This window comes from Nyctibius grandis, chromosome 10 (assembly GCF_013368605.1).
Source record: "Nyctibius grandis isolate bNycGra1 chromosome 10, bNycGra1.pri, whole genome shotgun sequence".
Lineage (NCBI taxonomy): Eukaryota > Metazoa > Chordata > Aves > Nyctibiiformes > Nyctibiidae > Nyctibius > Nyctibius grandis.
Window position 1 is genome coordinate 14,736,979 of NC_090667.1, and position 23,030 is coordinate 14,760,008.

Consider the following 23,030-nt stretch of genomic DNA (forward strand, 5'->3'; position numbering starts at 1 on the left):
TGTCCCTGAAAAGAGGTAACACAGGGAAAAAATGAGTGTGGAAAGCCACACGTGAACTCAAACAAGTGTTTTAAGCAGCCACACATTTTTATCGCCCTAAAGACTGCTCAGTGCAAAGAGCACAGCAAGGCCCACAAAGTCCTAAATTGCAGGTAGCATCAGCCTTTTCACAGCTGCAAGGCAAAAGCAGAGCTGACCTGCTGCACAGCTTTAAACCACTGGTCATCGAGAAGTTATTTCTATGAGGCTGCAATGAAAATACCTCTCTACACATGGATGTTGATGATGGCTCTCACTGGGATTTTTTTTTTTTAAAACATCTTAGCATCACTCATAAAGCCAAAGGTGGCAAATACCTCGATACAAAACAAGATACTAAGTTTTCATGGAAGTTGTGTGGTATTGAGGGAGTGACAAAAGAAGTGTTAGTTTCAGTTCTGCAGTCCAAATGTCTTTAATGTAGCCATAGCAGCAGCACTTGTCTTGCACACTGTCCTGCCAGCCAGTTTTGTAGCAATGTCCTGTTGTCTCCTTGAGTGACTATGGTCTCATGTCATTCCAAACAGGCCCTTCCTGCAGCCTCTACAGTCTTTTAGACTGATGGGAAAATGAAGCCTGGTGCTACCCTGTACATAAGAACACTAGCTTTACTTTAACCAAGCAAGCCAAGCTGCCAGCCTCTTCGAGACAGCTGATGAGGATGCTCTTTTGAGCATGGTCAATAAGCCGTTAGAATAAAACTGAAGGCTTTGATTTTATCTTCTGACAAAGTTAAGCTGCTGCCCAAAGGGACTGGATACAGACTAATCAATCTACATCTAAAAGACTCTAAGGTAGATAATCAATCCCTTAAGCAAGAAATGTTAACAGTTGCAGATTAGATGATTCAATTATGGACTATACTAGACACAGGAGAGTGCCTGATATCCAAAACCACCCACCTTCTGCAGCCGGGCTACTTTCTCATAACACCCATCCAGCTCCTGCCGTAGAGACCGGTTCTCTTCTGACAGGATTTCCACCATCTGCTGGGCCCTGGAAACTATGGCAAAAGGATCTACTGGCATCTGCTGATATGGGGAAGGTATCTGCTGAGCCCGGGACATTACTGAATAGGAATCGCCTTGTTGCTGCTGTGGGCCTAGGAAGGGCTGGCATAGTCGGTACAAATCTCCCTGATGGACTTGGTTTGACAAGAATGGCTGCTGGGTCCGTGGCAGAATGCCAGGATCTCCCTGGCTTGGAGTCAGAGGTTGCTGATGCTGGGAAGGGGACAGCCTGGATGGTGGTGGAGACTGAAGCAAAGTCAAAGATCCCAGGGATGTCAAGGAAGAAGTTGGGCTGTGGTGGTGAGGTGGTCTCTGTTGTAACTGCAGCTGCACATCTGGGTTCTGCCTGGAAAAGAAAGAGCAGAAGCTCCATCAAAGTCATGCAGAAGACGGTGCACAAAGCCAGTGACGAGGCGTGGGACAATCTGTGTAGCTCCTGTGCACAGTCTTCCCACACAAAAGACTCATATGTGAGGTTTTCCTCAATTTTATAGGTTTGTTTTAAAAAAAAGCTTCAAAATCAAATCATTATCAGCAAATATATTCTAAGTGCACAAAGGTCTTTCCTCTTGAGTCTATTTTGTACAGAAACACTGAGAAACTTCATCAACAACTACTGACCAAAATTGTAACTTTTCTCCACACTTTGTGGATAAAATGGCTAAACTGAGGACTGTTAGGAATGGGCTCTTTTGACCTGTCCTGAAATGTGCCATCTCTCATGGAGAAAACAATGAATTTTCTTCTGCAATAGAGGATACAGAGTCAAAGGGACTGGCTAAGCTGTATGTATATATGCCAGCACCACTGATCTGAGCATTCTGAAATATCAACCAACAAGCTGCAGTCTGGTGAAAGAGGCAGTTCAAGGATCTGAAAACCAACCTAAGAATCAGAAGCAGCCTTTTGATTCAGAACCACCCTCAGTCCTACGCAGTAGGTATGTTTACTGCTCCTAACAACAACCTCTATAGGATATCAAAGACAGATCTAGCAATCTATAACATGCTTGAGTCTGTCACAGACTAACTCCAAGCTACACCAGCCCACATTTCTCAGGCGCTGGAGATCCCCAGCTCAATTTCCGCTGCATTAGCCAAGTAAGAAATCTCTCTTAGAAGACTGTGTGGATTTATCACGCTTGGATGACCTCAGGAGGCAGGTTTTGCTTCCTCCTCCAAAGACATTCAACCTTTAACTTCTCTGGATGTTCTTTATTCTAACAGTTGAAGTCACTCCCTCTCTACGCTGCAGCCAGTCTCTTCTTAAGCACAGACCTCAGCCCGGCGCAGATCCAGTCTGGCAGTTCAACGTGTTCCAAAATACTCCTTTCTTCTGATAAAATTTCCCACCCCTTGGGAAGCAGTTCAACCCTGCAGCTGAAAACCACATAATGTTGTTCTACCTGGCCATAGCTGCTACAGAATACTCCCATGGTTGTCTGTGTTCACGGGAAGGACCCTACGCTGAGCGCAGTAGGGACACTGGATGTACAAGACAGTCCGCATGAAGCTGAACTGGGAACTAAAGGGTTACACAACGGGCTTCTCAGCTGATGTGCAAACACTCAGCATCATCCTTCCTGTTCTCTGCAGAAAGAACGCATCAACCCTTCATACCGTCCAAAGAGGAAACGTCTGCATTACTCACATCTGGCTGGCAGCGCGTGTAGGAGTTGTACATTCTCAGCCCAGAGCAGGGTTCACTATTTCAATATCACGCACCTTATGTCTCATTTTCCCTGCTTTCCAGCAGAGAAGGTGCACAGAAACCACCAAGCTGATGCTTAAATTCCTTAATGGGGAAACAAATCTAGCCTTTGTCACTTAGGAAAAACCAAATAATTACTGCTCTAGTTACTGTTTCTCTCTCTCTCACACTCTGGTGATGGTGGTCCCTGTCAGCAACATCATTTCAGAAGCTGCATTTCCCCAGAAATGATCATATGCAACGTGAGGATCTCAGGGGTCGTTCAAAAGAGAGATGTGCAACTAATTTCCTCAGGCATGTTCAGTTTAGTAGCAGCAATTTGGTTCTTCCCCTCCCAGGAGGTCAGCTCTACTTATCATTGCATTTATTTCATTACCTTTATTTGCCAGTGCTCCTAAAAACGAGGCAAAACCATCACATGCCGTGCTCAAGGTCATCTGGTCTGTCTCAGGTGGTTTCCAGCTCCTTTCTTAGCTCACCCAGTTACGTGCAGAGTTAAAACTCTGCATCTTCAGAAACCACGCATCTCCTTGAGCTTATTCTTTCCCTAATGTCACGCACCTCTGCTTTGATGTTATAATCGATTAGGGAATAACCTTGCTGTGACATTTAATCTATGATGACCTACAGAGGTTAGATCAAAAGAGATACGCTGCCAGTCTGCCTCATGGATGCAAAAAAAACACCTTTCCAATTTTGAACCTACAAAATACACTCTTCCAGTCTGCAAACAACCTGAAGCAGTTACTCAGAGAGACTGACTCTGCAGATGTCGGTGTGTTAATACTACAAGCCTAATGAGGACTACTTAGATGCCAACATTAACAATTTGAGCTATTCGACTAAAAGCATCTCGTTCTCCTGCCATCAGAGACGCATGGGCAGAATTTTGCCATTTCTGCAGGACCTGAGCATAACGAAAGGAACATAGAGATGGCCCAAGAAAAACAGCAGTGGCAGCTAAATTCTGAAGGGACAGTCTTTGCACAGACATGCCTGGTAATAACTTTTTTTTTTTTAAACCTATTGTAAAGAACAACTCTAGGAAACCATGGCTGAGTATTTCTAAACAAGACACATTTCCAAAATTTCCAGCATCTTGGCACTCACACCCGAAGCCTCTCATAGTCTTGAAATTATACCAATCTTGTGGGTTCAAGCTAAAACATGAGAGCTGGGAGCCTCTAGTTCTGTTGCGTTACCAACAGCATTAGAGCTTCCAAAATGTCACAAATGCCTTTATATTCCTGCAACTGGAGTAATACACCCTATCTTTAAAAAAAAACCCTAGTATCCCTCACAGTGACAATTAGACCTTTTAAGATCTCGTACGCAAATTTTTACATACAAAAAGTTCAAAGAACTTTTTAGCATCCCCACTACTTTCAATTTTGTCTTATAAAATACTTGTGTATATTTTGTGGCTTCAAAATACCTGGCTCTGAGGTCCCTCAGACTAACATGAGAATCGTGGAATTTACTTCTCTGGCAAACCAATTTTGGACTGAGAGATTCAGAAAGGTAAATGAACACAACTGGACTTTTCAAGATTTTTAAGTCAGGCTGCAAAATTTTAAGGTACAAATCACTATTGGGGTCACCTGATAGAACTGCTGACAGAATGGTAGTAGAAACTTCTCTCCAGGAGAGAATGAGTCCTTGGGTAACCCTGCAGTAGCAATCAAAATCACATTCAAACTAACCACTTCATGCAAAAATGCAGAAAGACTCTCAAAAGACGTGGAAAACAAAATTACACAATCACCTTTCATTTGCCTCAGTGTCATAAAGACCTGAAACCCCCAAACGCAGGAAAAAAACTCAGAGCAGTAATTCCCACAAGTGTTTAAGTTTGAAAGCATAACTTCAAGGGCCACTTCATTTTGAAGACCATATCATGCAAGAATCTCTGCTTCTCTTACAGTCCCTGGCGCGTATCGGAGAAACACACCACGCGGGCCAAGTACCTGGATTTATGGTTCTGCAACTACAAGGGTCACACTAGCTTTAAGTCATGAAGACAGAGATATGGAGTAAGGGCAGCTCTGCAAGCAAACCTTGCCATCAGGAGTCCTGAGGCTGCCAGGATCGCAAACATCAAGTCACGCAGAAGATCTGCGGGTAGAGCAACAAAGTGGGGAGGGCAGAAGAATGAAGAGATCAGGAAAGGTCTCTGGCTCAATTAAATTTTTTTCTGCCTTCCCAGCTTCTCCTGCCTGTTTCATGTTCAAGAAGCTACAGTTCCCCTCCCTCCCACAGCCCTCCTGCACAAACTGGGAAACGCTGGCTGCAGGAGGGAGCAGACTACTCAATTCGACAGCTGAAATCAAACCGACGCATTTTTGTTCTGCTTCCCAGTCATACCTGATTATCCCCCACTTTGATGCTGCTCAGGGGAACGCAGTGCACAGAAGTGATTTACTAATTATGGGACAAATTCTGCAACCCTCCTTCTCAAAAAGTTCCTGTGAAGTCAGTGGGATTAATCACCCCAGCAGGAGCTCAGTCATTTGGGCTCTGAACAGAGGATGGCGCCTGAATCGGAGAGACAGCGAGCTTCCTCTGCACCCAAAACTGCACCAACACAGCCCCTGCTCCCCCGTCTCTCGCTGTTCTGCCACAGGAGACCTTGCAACCCCACAAGACACTGAGCCCAAGGCACCCATCTTCTCCTGTTAGACCTGAAGGTTTGTTTCCATCACCAATGCTAAAGTGCAGCTGAGATATCAGGGAGAGAACAGGACTTTGGAGCTTCGCGTGCAGCCAGCCCTCTTCTGAACTTTCTCTAAAATTCCCAAATAACAGCCCAGATGCCTCCGGCATGCCCAGTATTCACATTAAACCAACATCATTACGAACACATACGTGTTCCCAAACTTACACCACCCAAGAGCAGGTGAGGCAAACTCTTTGCAGACTGGTTTAAACTTACCACACAGCCCATTCCTTTCCCAGACTGGGGAGGGTGAAGCATGAGAATGCTGTGAATTCCCCAATGTTTATCTTGCTCAACGAGTTTTATTTAACCGCATCGTTAGGTCACCCTCAAATTCCCCCGAACAATGAGGGGAAAAACCCGCAGAAAAGGGTGTGGCTTCGCCAGCAGAAAGAAGGGGCTTTGTTTCCTTGACGCATGGTTCAAAAAATGCACACATTTACCAATCCAAATGAATCCCGATAAACACAGAGCTGCAGCGCAGGAAAACAGGAGTCTCTGGAAGTATTTTATCTGCAAAGACACTTGTTAGCAGTGCCTGGTGTGAGGCAAACGCACCCCCGAAAGCTGTATGCCTTTAAAATCCTCACACCATTACCCAGCTGCACCTTTAGTAACACAGAAGGTTTCTTGTCTAAATGACAGTTTCTCTTAAAGCGTGTGGGAGAGGGAAGGGAATAGAGGACTCGCTCCCTTCCTTTGCCACGCTGCGCTGTAATTTATGGATTAGTCTTGCAATTGTTCTACCGCTTCAGCATTTGCTTGCAAAGGAAACCTCTCCTCTGTGCAGCTATTTAGGTTAAAAAGTAACCTCATTAGATTCCCAAAGCTTTGAAGACAAATTTCAGTTGCTTCCCCTACTGGAAACCTTGCCAGCTGAACCTTTCTCCTCCCCCCGCTTCCCCCCCCCCATGTTCTTTCAAAGCAGCCAGGATCCATCCAATACAGACAAAAATCACCCTGTCTAGAGGAGCTGACTGTTGGCGTGTTTTCAAATACCTCTCCCTTAAACAGCAAGCAGGCTACATCTCAGATTCACTATATATAATATTATGAGTATTTCTGATGCAGCACAACCGTCAAGGATCTGTTTCCCTTTCCTGTGTGCACAGAGATTTGAGGCCTTTGAATTTTCAGAAACATTTGCAACGAGCTTCTACAATCATTACCCTCCCTAAACCCTTTACTTCCCCTTTTCCTGGCCTCTTTATTATTTATTTAGCCAGATCAAAGGGCCTTTTCATCAGACTTGTATGCTGCTGAAGTCATTTCAGATCACAAACAATGGTGGACAAACTCTGAAAATAGCTCCCCATAGGACTAGGAAGGTTCTGAGCAGATTCAAATCCCCCAAAGCTCAGACCCTCTTCCCAAATACAGGCTGGTTTCTTCTTCATGCTCCCCTCAAAACACAACACAGTATGTGCAAACACAAAACCTCACCATTTACTTATGTAGCAGCACCCTCCCGTTGCTCCTTTGGATTACGCTTTCAGCTTCAAAATAAGGCCCAAATCGTTATATCAGATCCCACCTGCCCTTGGACAGAGATGAGATGGCAACAAAACAGGTAAAGTAAAGCCGTATTTTTAGCCCACCTGAATAAAACTTCATCTTCACCCACCCGGCCATCAGTGTGTGCCTCAAGCCAAATCTAGCTCCTTATCTAGAGGAAACCAGAATAGGCTGACATTTCAAATGATGCAAGGAAAATTAGTGAAAGCTAAACAAGACAGGCTGGGATGAGGCACAAAGCACACTCCATTTTCCACTGCTACACTTTGGTCCACTGAAAATAAAATTTGAAAAACTCTAAAGGAAGTTCCGGTGATTTTTGCTACCTGCACCATCATTGCGTTCATTCACTTCCTCCTTTCCTACATAGCATTTAGATGCAGTTTAAATCTAAAAAAAAATCTTTTGTCTGGGCAGATGTAATTAAAGAACAGCTTAAGTCTTGCAATAAGTAACTGCAAGTTCCTACAATGAATCACACCATAACTTTGGCTTTTGTAGCAAACCTTTTGTAAGGCTCTGGAGCCTCAGCACTAAACTTCCCCATGCCATAAAACGAAACTTGCTTGTTTGGGTTTATTTTTTGTTTGTTTGTGGGTTTTATTTATTTTTTTTTAAAAGAGTCAGGCCTCTCTAGGTAAGCTACTGGAACAGGTCACAGTCCTTCCAGACACGGTCTGTAGCTGAACACAGTGTCATCTCACATAATAAAGACAGGGTCTTTGCTGAAAGAAAACCTGCCTCAGGAGTGAGGGCGATGGACTGAGTTTTATACTGTCCTTCCTTATGTGGCTGTCACAGAGTTTGTTTTAAGATCTTGCTTACCTGACTGACACATACTCAGGGGGATGTTGATACCTCATCATAGGCCCATCAGATCTTCCCTGCTGGCTCATGCGATGATCACTATAGAAATGTCCCGAGTCCTGAGGTTTGCAGTTCATAGACGGGGTGGACACATTTTTGTAAGGATACTCTGGAGGAGGACCCCGCTGCTCCATCCCTTTCATGTTGGGCTGGGAAGGGGGCTGCACTGAGTTCTTGTAGAACTCATTGGAGCCAGAATTTTTGTAAGGGTCGCTGGACTGCTGAGGAGAAAGCGGAGAGAGGGGGGAAAGCGGTGCGCTCGTGACAGGCGCGTGGGCTTTGACACCGCTGGTGGCCAACGACAGCTGCATCAGCCTCTCGCTCAAGGAGCGGACGTGCCCTTGCTTGAGGTCCTTAAGTCCTTCATCCTGGTGGACCTTCCCCGGGCTCACCCGCTGAACTGTGGGCCGCCCTTCAGTCCTCATCTTTTGGTTGGTAACCCCTGTTACATAAAACGCTGCCCCGACACTAGCATGCGGCTGGCCCCTGAAATACTGTGACTGGACTTTGGCTTCCTCATAGGTCGGGAGATCCTCGCTGTTCTGAAGTCGCGGGGAGAGCTGCTTCTCCATGATGCTGTTGTCCACCTGTATCTCCTGGCCCTGGGGCTCCTGCCGGGCAGCATGAGTCACAAGCTGGTGGTCCTGGGAGCTCAGCCCTTCGTTCTGAGACGCTGGACTCCCAGTGCTGTTGAAAGGGGGGGCATTTCCTGTGGCTTGCTGGTGTAAGGCAAGAAGGTTACGGTTGTCATTTGGGTTTCCGTATCTGAGCTGCTCCTGCAGCAGGCGCTGTAAAACTGTCGTAGCTGCTTGCTCTTCTGAATTCCTCATCTCAAACTGTGGTGCCTTTTGGGTGGAATGTGAAAGCTGCCCTTGACCTAAGGAAGGGAGACATGGTTATTAGCACCTGAGTGGATCAAGCAAGAGACATTTAAGAGCAATGGCTTGAAATACAGAAAAAAAGCAGGTTAGATTACCAAAGGTTCCCATAACAATAGGGGTCGTTAAGGCCCTTGACCTAAGAAGGACTTGCATGCCAGGGGGCAAAGCCTCAGAAAGGTGATGAAAGGTGACTTGCAAGTTTATAGGAATATCAATCGACTGCAAGCTGTAGGGATGCATGCCGAATGCCTCAGACTGCACGGCTGCTTTCAGGCAGAAAGGAGACCTATAATTCACAGGATGATGGTAAAAATACCTAAGACCTGTTTGCTTTACACTTAGGGCTACCAGCAGTGAAATACACTTCCCATATTTCCAGGCAGACAAGGATTAAAGGGTGAAATCAGCAATTTGTCAGTTTTAAGGGGGAAGAAGGAAAAAAAAAATAAAAAAGGAAGCGAGGCCCATTGAGATAGGATATGGTTCAAAGGAAGTAAAGAAATCTTAGCTTAGATCGTTTAAAGCAATTAATGAATACCTCGTTAGCCAGCAGGTTTTTAGAGTTATGAAATACCCAGAGTGAGATCAGCACCTAGTCTCCCTGCTGCAGAAAACACCACGTACTGGTGCAAGTGAGGACTCTGTAACTTCCTGCTATACAAAGGCAACCAAATCCTCACACATCTAAATACCATCAGCTGAATGCATGCAAATGCAAGAGGAGGAAAAAGAGTTGTCTGATCTAAGGAGCAGAAAAAGACCTCTGAGTGGCAGGAAAAAACAGCGTACCAAGGAGAGAAACACAAAGAGCCAATGTCAAGCACATCCTAAGTACAGATTAAGTCAGTGACCAACAGTGATTACACTCTGCTCAGTCTCCCAGTAGAGTCAGGAATTTGTCAGGGAAACTCAAGCCCATTGGCCTTGCATGAGTTGAAATATCCAAAATTAATGATACCTTTGAGACATTTAACTAAAAGCAGAGCTACTTTTGAGCTAGAGCAGTTCAGAATAGAGAGTATGCTTTACTTGCTGGCTAAGCTGTGGCTCTGCCCTGACAGCAGAGCGCATGTTGGTATTCTAGCAGTTTATTTTGACACCTTCTTTCTGTATATCATCGTCCCTTAGCAAAAGGTACCTTGCTCCCAACAGCTTGTTCCGTGGCAGAACCAGGGATGGACTGCAGGAGTCAGGAGGCCTGAAGGGTCTGCTTTGTTCTGTGTCTCCACAACCACCCAGTTTCCTCCCCCAGGCCAACCTACCGCAGGAGCCTAGCCCTGTAACACAAGGCCTCCACACATCAGGCAGACAGAACCCTTCTGCAAACGCTAATGAAGAGAAAGTTAAAATCCACCTCATGCCAGGTTGCCTCACCAAACTAGAATCCAGGCCCTGTTAACTGACCTGGAACGTGGTTCTTCTGAAATCCTGTTTGAAGTGGCACATACCTATTTCCTTCACTTTGACTTCCTTGGCAAGGAGAAGCAGTTCTGCCACATGGAAGGGGCACACACAGCCTTCCTCCTGCAACTCCAAAATCTCCACTCAGAGATGGCTTCAGTCTCCTCTTCAGTTGGCCAGATCACTTGATACTCTCCTCGCTTCCAAAATAATTCTGAGGAAAGCATTGAAAACATCATTTTAATCAGCAGATGAGACCCTACAAATAATAAACCTTGGCCCATACTTGAGATTTTTCATTTGTAGCTTCTTGTTTTCTCCCAGAGCCCAACAATTTTGATCCCTTTAGGATGAATGAACCCCCTCGTCCCTAGCAATCTACTCCAGCTGCTGCTTTAATCATGACAATTTCTGCTCCAAGATTAAATGTTGCCAAGTAATGCTCTGTCCCATCTGTGCCTCCAAGTGAAACACTGATTAAAACCCGCTAATTCTTTAACTCCATTGTTTTATTTTTTGCTAAGAATGAAAGCTGCAGCACAGATGATGATACCCTGTGCTTACGGCTCCTTTTCCAGCGGTGCTGTATATTTCAAACTACATCAGCAGAAATCCTTTGATGAAAGGTGATATGGTTAAATGCTTTATAAACTTCAACGGATTATGCCTCAGAAATGACTGTGAGAATGATCAGTAAACCAATATTAGCTTTGTTTGACAGACTGGGAAAGTGAGGGGAAGAAAAGGACACTGACAAAGTATATGCCAGAAATACACTGCAGAGCACAGCACAGCTCTAACTCCCAAAACATTCTCTAATTACGTTACTTTTCCCTTTCAGAATATAAACCACTAAAGAAACTTTAACCATTGAATGGAGAATCAGGAGAACACAGAAAAATGTGTATTTAGGCGTGTTACTCAAAAAGCAGTTAAATCTACTACCTAAGGCGTCCTAAAGAAAAAGGCAAAAGACAAAACAAGAGGAACATACTTGTGCACTCGGTGTCCTTATACTTTAAGGGCAGGCAATTAAAACAGAACTAGTGAAATTAAATATGTTCATTGAGATGTATAATTTAACTTAATTTCCTGGAATGTTGCAAAAAATAAAGTGAACAGATGCAGTGAAGGAATGCAGACATGGATACTTCTGTCTCTCTCTTATTATGGCACACATCCACACCCAACAAAAATTATCTCAGATCTGCAAGTTAAATACTTGAGGTGTCAACAGCGATTTCGAGGCACATGAACAATATCTAACGAGGGAACAAGGCTGTGTTGTGTGGCACGGTACTTCAAGATGGTGGTTGAAAAACACATCTAATGTCAAATTCTTAACTGGTGACTTAGCTCGAGAGGGATATATTGAAACCAGCTGCCAGCAAATATGCAGTAAAGAACCTTTAAACCAGGCATTAAGATAGCAGATAACCAGAGCAATTTCTAGCCTCTCTTCCCAGTGTTGCACAACAGAAGTTATGGATTTCTTGTCCCTCATACCAGTATCATCACTGACTCTTTTTTCTTTTTCTTTTTTTTCTTTTAAACAAAGTTGCCCTAAGCAACCCTTTTTATTAGAGCAGAAAAAGGCTTTTATTACGCAATATGATGCTGCCTTTCCACCCAGAAATTTCTTTTGTCTCAACTGGAAAAATCTAAGGGGGGGGGCGGGTGGTGTTTATTTTTTTTAATACAAAGATACAACCCAGCTTGAGATTCTGCCTCTCTGCCTTAAAGATTTTCTCAGCAGACCAATTCAATCTGTGCATGTTTAACTCCTTCAAACGTTCAAGGAAGTAATTCGGTATGCAACCATTTCACACCGAGTTCCACTGCACAGCAATAGAGGCTTATTCTGCTGATCCGCTGAAGGGAGGGCACAGCTCACACTGCAGGTACTTGCTGGGACTGAATACTACCAATTTTAGTGTGGATGTAAACTAGGAATCAGCCTGGAAACCCAAAACAAAAGGTAGACTGAGATATAATATGAAGATATTCTGGCCAACAAATCCACTTTCTTTAAATACCGACTGTTAGCGTTAAGCCTATTTTTTCCAGTTTTATCCCATTATTTTTAATTAACAAAGAAAATCTTGTGCAACTAACTTGGGTGGCAGCGTTCCTGGAATCTGCTTTCTGAGCGAGCTGGCAACTCATGGCAGAACCAGTGAGCTAACTTTTTTCTGCAGTGAAACACAAAAATGAACAGTACAATCGGTCCTGAAGCCCATGTGTTATTTATTTGGACACCAAATTCTATTTGTGTTAGACTCTTCCAGCAACTTCAGCTTTCAGCGTGCCAAAGATGGAAATTAGTGAGGTGCACTGGAAAAGTTGTTATGATAGAGCTGGAAGGAAACTGGAATAGGTTCTGCAGATATTTTAAACAGACATATTTGGGGGTTTAGCCTAAATCTATATGGACAGGGCTGAATTCAGACTACCAACAACTCTGCAAAACTGCACTGGTTTATGGACTGGATGGGGCGCTCTTCGTAACCACAAAGCCAAGAAACATCTTGCTTTTCAAGTGGAAAATTCAGGTTTAGACCAATTCTGTTCCAAGGAACCACAGTGAGGTGGATTTCCCAGGATGAACCGATTCCATAGTTTGTTCCTGAGCATCGTGACTCTATCATCTTACTATCTTATTCTAACTTCTAGTCTGAAATTATTCATGGAACTTTATATCCGTACGTTCTTGAGCAAAACATCAGTCTAGAACAAACACAGGGATTGCAAGTAGTATTGCACTTAATCATGCTGAGATCAAGAACGGGCATAAAAGGGGAGGTAAAGTAGGTATTATTTAAGGAAGAAAAGACCCGTGTTTGCAGGGCATTGTGTAAAATCTCAGTAACTGAGGCTTCTGTCTTAAACATCAAGTAATTATGCACAGGAACCTTGCCAGTCCCTCGTGAGGAAGAAAGATTAATGAAGAATTTAAAATGATAATACTGCCAGGCTGTAAGGAACCAAAGCAGCACATTTCTGTACAGCGTGCAAATATTTTTCAGCATTATAAAAATAAACAAGCTCAGACAAGTGAGCTACTCACCACTGTTTGATGAGTGGCTATAACGCTATAGCTCAATTAACCCGCATGGAGCAATAATAACCTCACAAGCGAAGAGAAGCATCTTTCTTTAGCTTGTGAAACTAAGAGGAATGCAAGAGTCCCTGTGAGGACAGCCTGTTCATACTTGCCCAGAATTACTGCTTAGCCAAGGAGCTAATTAGCTTACACATCAGGTGGGATGGGAACAGGTTCACCACCTCAAAAGGGCTGGAGTACAGTTAAGCACTTTCAGTTTTACTACTAAATTTTGTGTCACTCATAGACAAAACAGTCCAGTGACAGTGACAGACTTCAAACTCGAGCAGTAACTTTTGACAAGTAATTCTGTGTTTTCCTTAAAAGACGTGCATGTGACACTGCTCATCCTGGCTGGCGACACGTGATGGGATGCTATCAGTTAGATGAAGTCTTAGGTTGTTTTTTTAGGTGCAGAGTTATCTTCAGCCATACCTGCACACTGTAACAGAGGAGGGGAACACAAAATACAGATAGCACAGAAAAGACTGGCTGTGAAGTCCCTGGGCAATCGCAGAGACCAGCTCACACGCTGAGTCACCCACTGTTTAATAGAAACATGCCTTTGCTACATGGCCTACGCAAAACCCAGCAGGCTGATTGCCTGATCCTGCAAAATTTGCTTAACGTGAGTGTCTATAAGACCATTGGAAACATGGCTATTCTGTACCCACGCTCACTTTGAAGTGGCTCAGAGCACCAGTCTCACAAGGGCGAGGTCCAAAATCATTTAATGAATAGTGCAGGTTATCACTGAACGCTCTTCATTTCATTTCAGCCCTACCCAAGGAGGAGGAAGGGAGAGAATACACATTAGGACAGTCCTTGAGAATAAAGGTTCCCAACGTCTGGCGCCAACACCCAAACCCGCATGGCAGCTCACACCGAATCCCAGCATTGTGATAGCGTTTTAACACCCGCTCCTAACCCAAAGTGGGTTTCAGACTCCAACCATAAACACTTCCCCAGCTTTCATTCAACCATCCCGTCCCTGCTTGCCTGGATCTGCTGACTGTGACTCAGGTGATCTCGGAGGGTGGCACTGAGCAGGTGCATGGAGCAGTGCCAACATTACTCATCTTCATACCAGAAGGACAGAGTCACCGGGCAAACAAGAAAAACTTCCTTCTTTTAACTGAAAACAAGAACAATGTCACCCCGAGGTGTGCAAATAATATGCATACCCATTAGATTAGATCATCAGGCAATTATAGCGAGATGCCACCGCAGCACCCGAAGATTGATCACGGTTCTAACAACTCTCCGGGCCAAACCGAGTCCACCTTCAGCAAGGACCAGAGTGCCTCGCCGAGAGCCACTAACCATTCTCCTCAAACACTCATGGTATTGGGATTTGGGCACAGAACAGCACAAGAAAGCCTGACAGGCCTGAAGAAAAAGCAGCAAGTCGCTTAGTCTGGCTTGAGATAAATAAATCAAGACATCAATGTAGGAAGACCCTCTCTAAACAACATCTCTAAGGAAAAAAACTGCAAAGACCTTACTTGACCTTTGAATTACTGCTCCCTCACTGTAAAGTATCAATTTCTTCACAGGGAAGTACCTATAATCTTCTCCAACATAATTTAGGTTTTATATTACAAAGGGAAAAAAAAAAAAAAGAAGAGAAGAATAAACACTTACAGAGCGTGGTATAAATAGGAATGCTTCATGGCTGTTAAGCATTTTGATAAGAATGCTACGGAATTTCAAGTTCCTCAATAAAATTTCAAAAGTCAGAAGGGCAGGAGGATTTAGTCTGAATACACTGGTCTAACAGCAAAATAGGTATATTCATCCGCTGTTTTTATTTGGAATATTTCTACATGAATACATCACACCGTTCAGCTGCTTAAACTATGATGCAGCACTACCAAGCACTACTCACATCTGCAGAGAGACAACCCTTTAGTGGCATGTACTGCCACTTCTGCCTAATTAATGAAACACTAATTCCAGCACAGGCGACAGGATCTTCGCTACTAACTTCATAAAGGCCAAGATCTCACCTTTTAGACGTCTTCTTGACAAAATCAGATCAAGCTTACACGGGTTTTAGTCACACCAGGTCTCATTTCAGAGGACTGCCTCCCAGCATATACCAAGCAAGATTCATTTGCTTCGAACTTCACAGATTTCCAGTAATTATCCTTGTAGAACCGGGGAACTGTTGTAAACCCACGCCACAGTTTTAATTCAAGATCAAGTTTTGTTTTGTCTTTTAAGAATGCTCCACTTCTTGCTGCTGCTAGCACTCAGGCAGCGCCCTGCTTCTGTCGTCAGCAGCCCCTGTCCCACAACTATCCCAAGTATGCCTCAGCACCATTTTCATTGCATTGTGTGGTTTCTCCATTCCTTCACTGATTTAGTCCAGGCCTCTCCTCGGGGCTCTCAGATAATGAAAACCATGTGAGAGTAAAATGTAATCTTCAAACACGCAAACCAGTTTCATGTGCATTATCAGAAGGGAGCAAAACGTTGACAGTGCATCATTTGTCCCTACCGATAGGATCAGGCTGTTTTAATTGCTGGTGAGATAAAAAAAAAAGATCAGAATCACCATCTACATTAAAAATAAAGTCAAAATTCGAACCTAAAAACTTAAGTCCTGAGAACAATAGAAATACACTCCCCAAACAGACGTAACCTTTTTATGCTACCTTAAGGCAGTTTTTCCTCACGTCAGTTGTGACAGCCTGAAAATTTGTATCATACATTGACACAAACAAAAACCACAGGTGGAAAAGGCTGTAGAGAAGAAAACAATCACTATGGCTTAGCTTCAGCATGGAATTTTCTGGCTTTTTCTAGCATTACCACAATTTAAACTATTTTAAGCCCCCATATGGAGGAGCTCTTCTTGTTTCACCAAGCAGTTTTACCGAATTTAACGGGACTCGTCACAGACTACAGAAAGCAAGCGGGCACGGGCCCTCCTTTTTTCAAAGGGCTGCTTTTTTTTTGTTATAAAAAGAAACAGTTAAAATACAGTTAACTTATCAGTTGTCCGTCCGCCTAACAGAGCTGGCAACGCTCATTCTGAGATGCTGTGGCTCAAACCTACTGCAGTACTGGGACAACCCAAGATCACAAAGCAAGGCCATTTTGTGATCTCAAGGGGTAGCATGGGTTGAAACGATGGATCTGCATTTTTTTTTAAGTAAAACCCAACAGAAGATCCAGACCACCAAATTTTTAGAAAGCAAGGATGTTAGAAAAGAACACCACCAAAACCACTTTTATCATAACCACTTGGGTTTTTCATGTGCACCTTGTAAAAACCTTTAATTGCTTGTAAGATGATTAATTAAGTCTCACCACCACACCGAGAGGAAGATATTACTACGTTCGTTTTAGCACAGCGTTGGTTGGCTAAGACCCGGCCTACGTTTATGTTTTTGTTGCCACAACTATGTCACTCGGGGAAATGATTTCTTTAAACGTAAGTATTCCAGCAACCACTCTAAAGCAGATGCAGTTACACTAGGAAATAATTGTTTTTAGGTATACTACTTAGGAAACCTTGTGTAAACCACTCCAGCAAAACTTCTTCCTTGTTAATATAAACTTCATCACTACGACAAAGATTTTTCCATTCTAACTGGAGCAGCAGAAGTTTTAAGCATAGATCCTGCCTCAATGGTTTTGATCGAAGATGGAGGCATCTCAGAACCTGTGCAAGCACAAGGCAGGGGAACTTTCTGAGTATTTTCTACAGCTGGAGAAGATACTTCTGCGAGGTATCCCTAGCAGCTGCAGGAACAAAAAGTTAGAGCTACACGACGTTCCCCTAATGAAGGAAATCTGCATGTTTGCATTTTGATGGTGCAGTGTCAGCAACTGTGTCAGCACCACGATCTTATGCCACTTAAGCACTGAGATGCCATGGAGATGGGATGGGGCCAGTGGCCTTCCATACAAAACTCCTCTTGCCATCCCTACATCCCCAAATCAGAAATGCACGGGTCTTTCGCCAGGTGCTAAATCCACTGTTCCCCCATGGATGCTAAGATTTTTTTATTACTTTTTCTTTTTTTTAAACAAGATCCAAGTGCTCCACACACGATCCCAACTTGGCGGCAGCAAAAGCTGTTTTTTTTTGATGTAACTTTGGAGCACTCTTTTCTGCCTGCTCTCTGTGGTTCCCTGATCTTACCCAAAGGAAGAAGGGAACAGACTACATAATTGCTCTCAGTCTCTTCAACCTTCATCATTCTGCAGTAAGGTGTGTTTCAAATTTGTTTTTACCTAACACGAATATCAGCATTCAGTTGTGATGACTTCAGTAAAATACCCATTACCAATTCCTTGTGCCCCTCCACAGGCTGCCTTAGCCTGTTTTAATGTTCTGTGTCTCCAGAAATACGGAGGCAGTTTCTGCTTTGTTTCTTTTCAAAAAAACAATGGGAAAACTAGGAAGATATGTTTTCCCACCCCATTTCTCCCAAGCCCCACAACAAGACAGGCTAGCCCCAGTATGAAGCAATAAAATGTGTTTCAGCTGGCCACAGAACCACCCAAATTAGAACAGCAGGAAAAGTCCACCAAACCCTGAAGCGAACAAAGTCACGGAAATGTGGAATTACTTTCCTTGAGGGTTACAGTAAATAATCCTAAGAGATTAAGTAATTCTTTTAAAAAACAAGTTGTGTAGAGACACAAAGCATTTTAAAGCAAACAAACATTACTGTGATACGACTCTTAGACAAGGTCTTACATATGTTAATTAATGCATTAAACAAAAACTTAAATTGGCGTAATTCATAGATATTCACATAAGAGAACTGCTCAACAACATCTTGGTCTACAATTAGACACTGTAAGTGCTTTGCTAATACAAATAATAGCAAGGCTTTAAAAAATGATTTTATTAGATCAGTGAACTTGTTTATGCTTTAAACAAAGTCTCAATTCTATATTCTAACCAATACTGATGAACCTGACTCGGTACAACAGTAGTTATCAAGGAAAATGACCAAAGACCTCTCCAAACTCCCAAATATTTTCAAGTAGTTAGTAAGTAAAAAAATAAAAGGTTATTTTAAGCTTAGACACAACCAAACTAGACAACAGTCATTCTGAGAGAGGATGAGAAAGTAAAAAAGCAACAAGTATGAATGGCAGTATTTATCTCTGAACCCCTTCCGCAGGACCAAGAATGCAGACTGCGTGCCAGCAAAATATGAGACGATTCAGCTATTAGAGGAGAGAGCACTCGCTTTTCCAGCGCTAAGCTAGCAATGCGGGAGCTGCTCCCAACAAAGCGTGACACATCAAACAACCATCATGAAGGATGACCACAGCTCATGATCCCCAGTTGCTACAGGAGACTCCAACACATGTTCTTCCTTCACTTAAGCACCTCACATAACCGCTACTCTACTCAGACATGATTTTAAGGCTTCGAGAACTCTGTTTCCACAGGCCTTTTTATTTTGTTCTCAGGTTTTGTTTTGTTCACAACTTTTTCTTTTCCGTTCCTATCCATTCACCTATTCCTATTCACTCACCTATTCATTCCTCATTCACCAGTCTCCCTCTTGTATCAAATGTCTGGTTTGCCCTCAACGGCCATTTATACACAGGTAAGTTTCAAATATATTCTTACTTAAAAAATTACATCTAAGGGTCTAGGTAAACACAAATTTCATCAACCCTGAAAAAATCCTTTCACTTACAGGCATAGTAGGCAAGTAAGACAAATATTATATTGCATATTTTAAAATGAATTGCTCCTAGGAGCTCCTTTACATTATTATTCCCCAAAGTTGTTGAGATGATTTTTTTCTGTCTTGAAGATTACATTTCAAGGCTACTCTGGAGAGCCAAGTAACGTGCAAGATTTGGATATTTGCTGACTTTAGAGTTCTCCATACAGTACAGTATTTTCACATGGATACAATTTCAGCATCAGATCTGTTCAAAGCATGAGCCAAATACTTCTGCAAAAGCTGAAGGTATGGCCGTGGCGTGGAGGCTGCAGCATGCAGTTCTTCCTGTGGCCGGCACCGCATTCCAGAGCTGTTTGGGAATACACTCGCTCCTGTCTAAAAGGGTTTAACAACGGAGAAGCTCCTGCAGCCAAACTGGACTCATAGGGCATTTATGTGCCTGTTCTTTCATAAAGACAATGATTTAAAGCCTACAATATGATGATGCCATATATGGGGCACATACAGAGAGAAGATCAGGCACAAGAGGTAGATGAAAGTCTAATCTAGAAAGTAACTACTCATCAGAAAGTAAGGCAAGCAAAGAATTCCTGAAAGCAGAAAACGAGCTTACAGAAATTGGTTGTGGCCCAGATTCAACACAATGGACTAAATAATTCTGGCAAATCCTCTAGTGCTTCCTGAAACTTTATAACCCCAGCAATAGGCAATTTGGAACACTTCTGTGAAGAACCAAGAGATCCAAGTCCTCTCTTGTATTTCAGTGGATAGAAGAGGAGAAAGAGAGCCTTCAACCTTGCTGCCAATCACCAAGAATGGCTGTTCTCACACTATTATAAACGTTTGGTCTCCATGGAAGGGGGATACCTAGCAGCAAACATTGGCAACCAAGGACATTCCGCTCCCACTGTATCGTCCACAATAGCAAGAAGAAAAAAAAAAAATCCATAAGGCTGCTTCAATTAGGAAACCTTTGAGAAGACTTCTTCAAAAGTGAGCGTCCAAAAATACCTTGAACTGTGGGAATGTGCAACAAGAGTTAGATGGGGGAAAACAGGCGTCTTACTTTATTCTGAAAGCATTTACACTTCACCCCAACGTGGGAACATCTAATAATCCAAGAACCTTCTGCCAAGAACAAGGTCACAGTTTTCTTTTTAATTCAGAACAGAACCTAATACACGCCACATTCTGCACTGAACAGAGAATCCTGTAATCTACAGGTGTTTGGAGCCAGGTTTTAGTTTAATGCAGACTCAACACGTAAGAACTTTCTTATATTGGGCTTTGTCTTTCCATCGGGTTACAGTTCTGCAGCTCTTTAAAAGCCGTCAGTAAGAACGAGGCAAGAACTGTAAAGCAGAGTTCTGCCCCAAGAGAGGTATGAACAGATAAATCCATTCACAGCTAAAAGTACGTATACATTAGCACACACTTGGAGTGTTGATAATTCTAGAATTAAAGACTTATCTCTGTATATACATTAATATAGTAACAATCTAAACCTACATCAGATTTTGCTCCATGTTAAGAAAATAAAGTGTTTAACGAGCTGAAATTTTACTTCAGCTGTTTATGCACTGTAGTAACAACGAGCCCTAGCCATGGGCCAAGACATCATCGTGCTGGTCGCTATACAGAGTTACATGGTGCAAGTTGCTCCACCAAAAAAAACACCACCACCACTCCTTGCCCCCCCCCAAAAAAAATCACGTTACACTCAACTGGAGACAAAAGGAAGGGATAGAAGAGGCATTTATGTTTTGAGAACTTGCGGGTTGCAAATTCTCAATTTTACTGTCATGGTTAGGAAAACGTGGCAGTAAAGCAACACAACCTTATTTCTAGATAAACAAAAAGACTGGTCAGTCTGCTGATGAAAGACAGGATAAAGAGAACAAGAGAACTATTAAATTATCTCCACTTCTAGGATTCTTGCTATTCTCTTGCAAAGTGAATGGCTTATGCTAATCAGGATGCATCTGAAATACATCATTCAAGCCTTCTTGTACAAATATAGTTCTTATTTATCCAGAAGGATCCCCACCAGCTGGCAATGTTTGCATACAATGTTAAACCCAACTTGAAGAGCCCGTGCATTATGAGTCATTTTACATTTAAAAACACTAGTTCTCTTAGCTGTTCTCGAAGGTGGTGTATCCCATGAGAAGAATTTTAGTGGGATTCAACAATAACACACTATGTTACCATCCTACTTCCTCTAGCACAAAGAAGTTTTAAGTTTTCTGTTGTTTGGTGGGTTTTTTTCTCCTAATGGTGCTTTGCCTACAGAAAAATCTTTGGAGAAGGGACAAAAGGATTTGCACCAATCCCTTCTATATGAATCAAATATTTATGCTATACCCTCTTCAAGCACGTCCATCTGTAACCTGTGGAATGTGATCTCCTGACCTTAACACTCAAGCACGTCTAAATCAGCTGCCCTTTGAGCTGTATTACAGACTACAGAGAATTTTTATACATTTGTATTACAGGCATATGAAAACCTTGTGGGTCAGCCGTGGTATTCTGTGCTACAAAGCACACATCAGCGCAAAGTCGCTCAAGCATGCTTCAGGAAAGAGCAACGCTTTGATTCTCCCATGTTTATGGCACAATCTGATGTCACGTGTCACCATAAATAGGTAGAACGATGAACCATGCTATCAGTACATTAACCAGCCATCACAATTTAAATATGTGTCATACCAAACACCACCAAAATTACGAGGCGCCAGCACCACTGCAATCCCGTGTCCCACTATACAGCCCATTCTGCCTACTCCGCACTGCCCAGCTTCCTTTCTGCCTCCTCACAGGACAGGCAGTGCTGCCTGCAGAACATCTCCAGAATCAGGAAGACAACAAGCTTGGGGGAAGACCAGGTGTCTCTTTCCCTTCTCCTGGAAATCCTAGCCTTTCCTCAAGAAAGTGCTAGAGCAGAAATAAATCACTGTGTGTTGTGTTTGTGGCTCCCAGGAATGTTTTAAGGACAGGGGTTATGCTGCAATTAAGTATCCTGGAGAAAAAGAGAGGGAGACCTAGTGCCCCAGATGAACCTGCAACTTCAACTATGGGATAAATTTTTCCAGGGTCAGCTCACGACCCTACTCCTAGGAGGAGCAGTCAGTGAGGTAACCCTGGTGAAAGTCTGACCCAAAGATTTAACAGGGTCACGGTCTTGATGGTAGGGTTCATGTTTTTGTATCAGCCCTGAAAAACCGACATGCTGCTGCCCACCACTCACACAGGAGCAGCACAAGGCTGTAGGGCAAGCTCGAGAAGATGGTTCTTGTGTTCCCACCCTGATTTGGCAGAAAGGCTCAGTCCCCAGAAAAAGTCAAGGGTAGCAGAAAAAAGTGGGACAGCAGCCAAAAGCTATGCTGTGGCCTCTCCCCCAGGATGGATCCTGGTCAGACACCCACTCCAGTCCACTTGCAAGGTGCCCCGCTGGCTGTTGCACCTCAGCAGAGACTGAGGCACCCTCAGATCTCCGAGGGTCCATCAGCTCTGAGCACACTGACTTGCTGCCCCCCCTCTAAGCGAAGAACAGGACACCTTTTCCACTTTCTTTCCCCATAGAAAACCCTCCAGGAGTGAGGAAGAGTCAAAAAAAGAAAGAGGAAGAGGGACCACAACAGACCAATATTTAGCATTTCCTGTATCATCTACAGGAAAAACCCACGCAGTGGGGAAGAGCACGATGTCAAGGCTGGTTTCACCCCGTGAACAGCCAGATCCTCCTGCTGGGGGCCGCCGTGTGTTTCCACAGGGAACAATATAATCCTCCCTGCAAAGAGGAGTCCTACTCCCAGCCACACAGAATTCCACAGGTCGTTCCCTTGCACAAAGGACTGGGAGCAATGAAACTCTGGCTGTGGGAAGTGGGGATGTGGGGACAGAGCTGGGGAGAAGGAAAACTGGAAATTCACAGCGGTATTATCACTTGTAAACCAGCACACACTCAGCACTCGGCCCCTAGAGAAAGGAGTACGCTACGAAATACGTTTCCCTGCGCAGAGCCTGGGCCTCCCTCCAGTTATTACATGCACACGTCCCTGCTGCGTTTTCAGTCTTAGTTCAGAAAAAATCTCAAAACAAAGACAACATCCTCAC

At 43.5% G+C, this 23,030-nt stretch overlaps 1 protein-coding gene across 2 annotated transcripts in view; it reads right to left on the reverse strand.

Moving 5' to 3' along the window:
- The window catches only part of AMOT (angiomotin), a 58,349-nt gene that overhangs the window by 22,345 nt on the left and 12,974 nt on the right, over positions 1 to 23,030 (reverse strand). For both annotated transcript variants that reach the window (XM_068409011.1, XM_068409012.1), the window contains exons 2-4: positions 10,187 to 10,353; positions 7,816 to 8,734; positions 942 to 1,395 (exon numbers count right to left, since the gene is read on the reverse strand). In XM_068409011.1, coding sequence (XP_068265112.1) covers positions 942 to 1,395; positions 7,816 to 8,687 — 1,326 coding nt within the window. In that variant the 5' untranslated portion in view covers positions 8,688 to 8,734; positions 10,187 to 10,353. The remainder of the gene's footprint in view (positions 1 to 941; positions 1,396 to 7,815; positions 8,735 to 10,186; positions 10,354 to 23,030) is intronic.